General features: G+C 36.5%; 1 protein-coding gene across 1 annotated transcript; it reads right to left on the reverse strand.

The window, feature by feature from the left end:
* Nucleotides 1–3,325: 3,325 nt before the first annotated feature.
* LOC131780777 (uncharacterized) lies at nt 3,326–4,434 on the reverse strand. The gene has a single exon (XM_059097374.2). It carries the CDS (start codon nt 4,387–4,389, stop codon nt 3,562–3,564), a length of 828 nt encoding a protein of 275 aa, XP_058953357.2. The 5' UTR covers nt 4,390–4,434; the 3' UTR covers nt 3,326–3,561.
* Nucleotides 4,435–8,342: the final 3,908 nt, after the last annotated feature.

The raw sequence follows: 8,342 nt of genomic DNA on the forward strand, positions 1-8,342 counted from the left end.
GAAGTAATTTGCTTTTGTGGTATATATTATTTGTATACCTTACTTGTTGAAGTACGTTGTCATGAAATGATGCACTTAGCAACAATTAATCTGATTACACAAAGCTGAGTCAATGTTTAAATTGTTCCCTGGACTGCCTGGACATCTGAGGCAACTGATAATGCATTTTGGGAGTGGTAGGGATGCTTACTTCATAGTGGCTATGGCTGCACCTGTCCTTGAATTTGCCCTGTTGTTTGTAATAGATTTTCCATGCATTGTCTGTTATTTTTTCAGGAAATTTTAGTCTGCAAGAAGAAAATTCTTTTACAGAAGAATCCTTTTCCTGTAACGTTTGCAACTTTTGGTTACGTTTGCCATATTTCTGATATTTTTATCATAACAGAATTTTTCACAAAAATTATTTGACATTGAATTCTTATACAAATACTGCAAGGTCAAGCCTGCCCACCAACCCATCAAGGTGATGTTGAAAACTGCAGTAAGGTCTATTGAATATAGTTAAAGTACTGAATTTCACTCCATGACTTACTACTACAGAATATAGGGCTTTTTTTATGATTAGGTACCAAACCAAAAAAAAAAATGCTGTCTTGGCTCATTTGCATCAAGCCACCTAATATAATTCACAAAGATTATTTGACACTGGATTCTCATACAAATACTGCAAGGTCATGCCTGCCTACCAACCCATCAAGGTGGTGTTGAAAACTGCAGTAAGGTCTATTGAATATAGTTAGAGTACTGAATTTCACTTTATGACTTACAATTACAGAATATGGGGCTTTTTTATGATTAGGTACAAAACAAAACAAAAAAAAGCTTTCTTGGCTCATTTGGATCAAGCCACCTAATATAATGCAATCAATGTCTTGTTTTCTGTATCGTGAGTCATTGCTCAGTTGGAATTGATATTTAAATCTTAATTATAATCCTTTAAATCCAACTGAATGTATTTCTTTCATAACTTTTCCTCTGACTGCCAAACCAGCAAGCCTTGAGGAATTAAACTGTGAGGACTTTAAAAAAGGCCCTATATTGTTTACATGTAGCTTCTTTGGGGGAGGGGAGTAGTAAAGTTTCAAATTTGGTTAAGTGTATGTAACACAATAATAATAATGATAATAATATTAATAATAATTAATTTTTTCCATCCTTTGTTGCAAATACATCTGACCCAAAGTCATTATTGGAACATACCAGAATAGCCTTTTTATTAATGCAAGGCCTCAGTGGTGCACAGATATGATATGAAAATAATTTTCTCTTGTGTGAGGCATCAGTCAATTTAGGAATTACCAAGTGTAAAATTTCAAGTCAATATGGTCCAGAAACTTCTCATTTTTGTAGAGGGTGGAGCTGGGAGGGGTGGAGGGGTCGAAATTATTAGGTTTGCGTACCGTTTTCACTCTTTGCACCCTGAGCACTCATACACGCACACTTCAGATGGATGCTCAACACAACAGCGTCAAAAAATTATCAAGCAAATGACTAAGACGTGCAAAGCTTCCACGGTTAATATAAATTTACCGCTATAAAGAGTGAAAAGGCCTAACAGATTTTACACGTAGCTTCTTTAAAGGTACAACTTCCTATGACGTTTTAACAAGATTATCAAGTTGTCAAATACTTATTTTCATATGATTGATACCAATTGCTTTATTAAGTCGAAATAAGCTTAATGTCAAGAATAAATAAGTGGATTACTACACTTACGACGAATTTTGTGGTCCGTTAAAAAAAGTTCTTGGTTCAGTTACGTAGTTCACCGAAAGGTTAATTTTTTTTGCCTGCTAGGATTTCTTTTAACATTGAATACATTTTCAAGACCTGTACTCGACGAGGTGCACTTCTTGCGATTGTTCTGCAACCTAGGGAGTCCTTCGGAAAAACGTCACCGAGAGCAGAGCTAAGACACTATTCAGAAGCAAGTATTTTCTAGGTTTGAAATTCCCTTCGGTTCCATTTGACCGTGAGTAGAGTTTAGAATTCTCGAAGAAAGCGTATTTTAGCCAAAGGCAGAAGATTCGTATTTGAACGGAGCGCAGCCAGATAAGGTAATATTCTTTCACGCGAAAATGACAAAAAAAATAGGGTTAACAGATAACTCTCCATTTGTTTTTTCTCGCGCAAGTAACAAAAATGTTCCCTTCCCTGTCCCCATCCAATCGCACTTCAACCAGTTGGGGGAGGTGAGTATAGAATTGTAAACAAATCATCAGAAGGCTTGGTTACCTAATTGAGCCTGGTATCTAAGCTCCTTCAGAAAGTGATCCCAAAAAAAATTTCTGCTTGCGAAAGGCCCACTCGACGATGTCACGCAATGTCAATAAGGATTTGTGCTTTTGTTTCGAGTGGAAAACCTAGATGTTTCTCTTCCTAAGATATGCCGCATTCCTGAATTACTTAATCTATTCTGAAAATATTTATCTTCAACACTGTACACATTATGACATTAAAAGTCAGATGCAAATACGAAAAAATCGTCAACAATCAATCAAGATTTTACCGGTTGGCTGTCACGCGATATCTCTAAATTTTTCATTTTTTATCATATATGTTATATTCCTTTGTATATAGTATTATTACAATTTACAATAATTGATGCAAAAAAAAAACAGATTAATAGCGAGGAAAGCCCACCCAAAAAGTACAAAAATATAGATATAATATTTAGAAAAATAATGTGTTGAGAAGCCATATAATAGTCCGTAGTCTGTTGTACAATTAGTAGTTATTGATAATTTCATGGATATTCTAAAGGATGCGAGAGATGAAGAACCACTCATAGAAAGGACCTTAAAACACCCTAAGACCTAAAAAAGCTTTGGAAAATCCCTTTGATACTGAAGCAGTAACCGTGCATATACCGCGCATTATATCTAGTATCAATGCGTCCTACTGATAGTTACCCCGCTCTGAACCTGAGAAAAACATAGTCTAATCCCATTGAATCCGACAGTATTGTGATCAAGAGAAAGTCAGTTGAACAATAGCATGTTTTCAAGTTTTCTGTTTTCTGAGTGAGCTCGAAGGAGAAGGTTGGGGAACTTGAGGAAAGTTTGGGTGGGATGTGCCGTTAAAACCTAAAATCCCTGATCCGATTAAAAATAAAAAAATTGTGTTAATTGTAGCGTATCGATCTCAGGTAGCCAAAAATAAAAGATAATGAGTCAAAATTTATAAAACTACACATTGTCACTAACACACATTTTGAGTGTGCATCGTCAAGTTTACAAGTTGTTAACAGCTTCCAGTCCACAAGGACACCATAGCCTTCTAGTCACTAAACTTGTGCACTTGTTCGATGAGCAAGACCCCGAAAAACAATTGAGTGAGTGTCCCTCGGAAGTAGGCTCATGAACTTATCTTTTCTGGTATGACTGTTTTCCTTTCTTTACATAATATCTACCCTTCTGTTATTTATCATTTATTTACTTCTCCATTTTCTCCATTAATTACATATATGATTATGTAAAAGGTAGTTTTGTCTAAAATATGTTATTATGGAGGAGTAGCGCACATCTAAAGAAAGCAATGTTGCGTCCCTTAATACCCTTTTCAATAATCTTCGTGGACTTTCCGCCGATACATGACAATAATTTCCTCCACCATAATGGCATAGAAGTTAAAAATGTTTTTCAGCTTGGTCACAATTTGACAGAAAGCGGATTCATCAAAATTCTCACAATAAGAAGCCGCCAGCAACACGCTTCTTACCTGAAGTAACCTAACAAATAAATCGTTTAAATTCTGTTCAGAGTTCATGCTACAACCGTAATCAAGTGTTCTGAAGGATTTCAAAAGGCACGGAAACAATGTTTCCTTCTCCATTTCTTCAACCGCGTTTAGAAACATTTGTAGAGTGTCACGCAAGTTACAAGTGGAGTGATCCTCGCAAAGCAGCATACGTTCACACGTTTGCACATTGTATTCCTGGAAAGAAACTGGTTTTTTTGAGAAAGCTATTTCCTTTGAAGCATATCTGAGATACTTAGCATGTTGAGTTAAGGATTTCAATTGCAAGCACAGTTCTTCCACTTTGTTTCTTATTTGCTTATTTCCCTCCAATCCTTCTTCAATGAAGCTACAATCTTGCAAAAGTTGAATTCTCAACGATTTCACCATACGGCAAAACGTCCTCAAGTCCATTTCTTTATATAAATATATTTCATTCGGATTTATTTTTGCTTCAAGTGCGTTCACAGATAAATCCATCAAGACGCTTGGAAAAAAAACTGTTTCTTCCAAAACTGTTGCTAATTTCACGAAGCGTTCAAGGACAGTTACGAAACATAGCCCGCTCTCAGTGTTGTGGTCGGGTCGGTTTTTTTCCGTTGACGCTTCCATATCCATGACAGTATTTTCCAGGACAGCTGGAGCTTGCATTAGAGTAAAATAAAACTCGCTTCGTAAGAGACACCGATTGCTTCCAGTATATATTACCTACATCTCGTGCGATCAGGTATGCGTGACGTCACGTTCTCTCTTCAAACATTTTGCAAGAGGCTGCGATTGCGTCATACAGGGATCACATGACGTCTATCAACACCGTTCCGAGGTTTACTCATTGCTAAAAAACGTGAAAGCTTTATTCAACTCTATATTGAAGTAGAAAGACGAGAGTGTAAGACTGTTGCCAGACAATCTGGTAATTAAAATTATAATTTAAGTTACAGAAGCGTTACATTTTTTACAAGATGGCAGTATGACCACGATCACGTTTTCATTTTCAACGTTCAATATCAAGACTAATAATTTCAGGTTTAAGGTCAAGAGTTTTTCCGCTTGAAGAAAAAAATTGGAATTTTTATTCCACTGCGAAACGTGACAGAATGCATGAGAAGTAGATCGTAAGTTGGAAAGTTGGTCCACAATGTTGTTTTACCACAAGACTATTTAGTTGAAGTCTTTTAAAAGAGATGATAAAGGACGTTAATACTAAACAAATTATTGATTTTTGTGTTATAATTTTTGGATGTAAGCAACGACATAAACTTTGTATCTATAGAAAAATCGAGAATCAAAAGCTTTGTAAAGAGCAATTACTTTGGAACAAAGTTTCAAATCGTATGTCAATCTTATTGGTATCCCTATTCAATAAATTTTCCTATGTGCGTTCCTTTGTAAATTGGAAATTCGTGTTATATGTAATTTCCTCATTCACCATACTCGTAAGGTGATTTGTCACAAAAATGTCCGCTAAAATGTCTGTACACTCTCGATCCTCGACGATTCTGAGATCAGAAACTATCTTTAAAAATATTTTAAAAAAATACTGTCATGATGAACTTTCAAAAAGAATTTGTTCCGAAAAAGACAAAATAGTTTTTAGAAAAATGGCCCTCCGTGAGGTCATGTGCTTACTGGTATTGCATAGCAAACCTAGTTACATTGTGCATGTGACTGCGAAATTGTTATCGGTAAACTTGTCCACGATATTGTCAATTAAATGGTGTCATTGTATTTAGAATCTATCAAAACAAGATGGCGCAGGGTTTGATGGTGTGGTAACGTTCGGGGTGAAACAGCGTATAGGATGGATGTGTTATTGGTACTTTGGAAATTAGTTTTAACTTGTAGTTTCGAGAAGCGCTAAGAAAAAAAATTGAATGCAGAAGAGATCCAAATGGTCAAACTCCGGCGTCTCATTTAACTAATCATCAGACACGGCCTTTGGGTTTGTAGGCAGCAAAGACCCATTAGTTCCATTGAAAGTACCAACTCGATTATGAATTCAACCAACACGTTGTCTCGGCCACCCCGTGCTCGGGGATTTACAGCTCCTCATCAAGCGTAGGCAGGGAGGGGAAATTTGCAGGCCAGTTAAGAAATTTTTGGACGAGTTTCTTTATAAATCTTATTTGAATCCAACTGTGGTTCAAAACTTTGAGTAGGGGAAGGAAAATCAAATGTATTCCGGTAGTTGTAGTCAAATAACATTATTGTGCGAATTTAATCCAGAAATAATGATAATCGATACTTCAACACATAAAACGTTTATTAGAATGTTATTCAATCTTTACCTTACTAGAAAATTTCTTTCAAAGTTAAGATTTCCGCTATGATTCCGTTCCATGATAATGAACATTTACAATAATTGTAACAATTTGCTGAATTGTCTACAAGACTTGATGATAAGACATCATACTTCATAACTCAACAAAATATTGTACTTTTATAAATGGAATCTTAATCCAAATGCAACAAATTTTCTTATATCACTCGATATATCAACTAGCTCTATGCTTTCAGTTGAATGATACTCCATAACTAGAACATGAACACCGACAAGAATTGGCAAGGATCTTGACCAAGCCCAATATTAACAAGGCCCTTTAATCTCGTCATTGAACAAATCCACAAGCTATTTGTTTTCAATCATATCATTTTCCATACCTCAAAATATTAAACTTTTATGAAATGTTATTTGATCAGTGTTGAAGAAGCATTTTTTTCAAATTTATAAACTCCTTTTGATTACAATCAACTACAAAAACCTCTAGAAGAATTGTGACACAATCTTTGTTGACTTGACAACAAGGATCTTACAACATGATGACATAATGTGTCCTGCCTTGTGCCAGTAAGCACAAAAATCATATCTCAGGAGGACGATAGAGAACTTGTAAGCAATGTCAGCAGATTAAAACAAGATTAAGACGACGATCCGCCTCCAGTCATATGCGTGCCATTACGTCTATTGCTTTTATTACGACAAAGTTATTTCTCCGATTGTGTGAATTAGTTCAGTTCAGTTGAAGCACGCTACAGGTGACTGTTGCAAGTGAGACTACTGCTAGAACAACGTTGAGCTCTTCTGAGGACAGGAAGAAATTTCACAGGACAGACGCGTTTGATCACATAGATTATCACATACCGGAAAAATTTACTTCGTGTTCATCAGCAAGGAAAAGGGGCATCAGTTTTTTCTTGAACACGAGGGTACTTTTGATGACTCATTCGTCAGAAATACCATTTTCTTATCAGATGTTGACCATGCTTTTATTTTCCTAAGTGAGTGGGAGTTGCCGGGCTTCAACTCTTTCGACAGTTGAACCACGCCTTCAGCTACGGTATCTTCCTGTTCACAAGAGAGATTTGCCTTAACAACCATTTATTGTGCCGTAGTCGAAACCTTTGTCATTTTCCTATTTCTTATCTAAATGAAGGATGGGCTTCTACTGCAGATGAACATGGTGGAGGATCACAGCAATCTTTGTCGTACTGTTGCCACTTGAGCGGAAAAGTTAGTAATCACCTTATTTTTGGTATTTTTTTTAGGATCAGATCTTTGTTTCCTCTTTCCAGTGAAGATTAGATTTCCCTTTGCATCCGTATCATAAGCCTGAAACGACTCGCAAGGTACCATTACAAAGGGGGTAAGTTTCTGAAAACTGTGGTCTGCTTCGGTGGGAGAGTATAACAGGGTAATTTAGTAATATTGACTAAGTTGATAACGTGAATTGGCCACCATAAAGAGTTTCAAAGCTGACGTTTCGAGCGTTAGCCCTTTGTCAGAGCTTTAAGCTTCGCTTAATACAGGTTAGAGAGAGAATTTATTGGAAATTTATCCTTTTCATCCTTACGGATGATATACGATGACGCTCGAGCATCGTCCTTATCATGGTTAACGTGAAATGTCTCAAAGAGTAGTTGAAAAAGCACCTCTGCCGCAGTTGTGAGTTACTAACAGAAAACGGAATTTTTAGGGGAAAATTCATGACTATATTGGAATCGTTTACTTTGTGCAATAGCAACATTCATAAAAGTAATGCGCTCCGCTTCGTGTCGTGGTTTCCTACGCTTATCGAGTGTTCTCCCCACCTCCCGCGTGTTTACATCAGGCTATGTAAACACGGAAACCATTTTACATTTCTTCATTAACTTAAAGTTTACAAATAGGCATTTCATTTGCACATCATATCATGATAATGCTAAATTCTATTGTTCAGAGAGTTACGCTTGACGATACTTGACCACCTGACAGCAATACAAGATAACATTTCGGTTTCCTTCTTGAGGTGCCAGGTTGGAGGCTCATTATGTCACAGAACTAAACCATATTTTTCCGCAACTCAAGGAAAAAAGGAACGCAGAGAGGCTACTTATAACGTCAAGAAAGGTGTTGTTAGCCACCTCACCTAAATTTGCATACCGTGCATGGGTTTGAGTACTAGTGCGTGACAAATAAACAAAGATTTCGACATGAGGATATTAAGAACTCATTCCTCTAATTTGATGACGTTTTCGAGCACGATTAATTCCTTTTAATATTGCAGCGGCACTATTGCCATGGAACAAATAGTTTATTATTAGCGTGGCTGTTGTAATACATCAGA

The sequence above is a fragment of the Pocillopora verrucosa genome, chromosome 14 (assembly GCF_036669915.1).
Source record: "Pocillopora verrucosa isolate sample1 chromosome 14, ASM3666991v2, whole genome shotgun sequence".
Taxonomy (NCBI): Eukaryota; Metazoa; Cnidaria; class Anthozoa; order Scleractinia; family Pocilloporidae; genus Pocillopora; species Pocillopora verrucosa.

Bases quoted from the DNA above. Each gene is read 5' to 3' on its own strand.
- LOC131780777 (XM_059097374.2), bottom strand. From the start codon at position 4,389: ATGCAAGCTCCAGCTGTCCTGGAAAATACTGTCATGGATATGGAAGCG.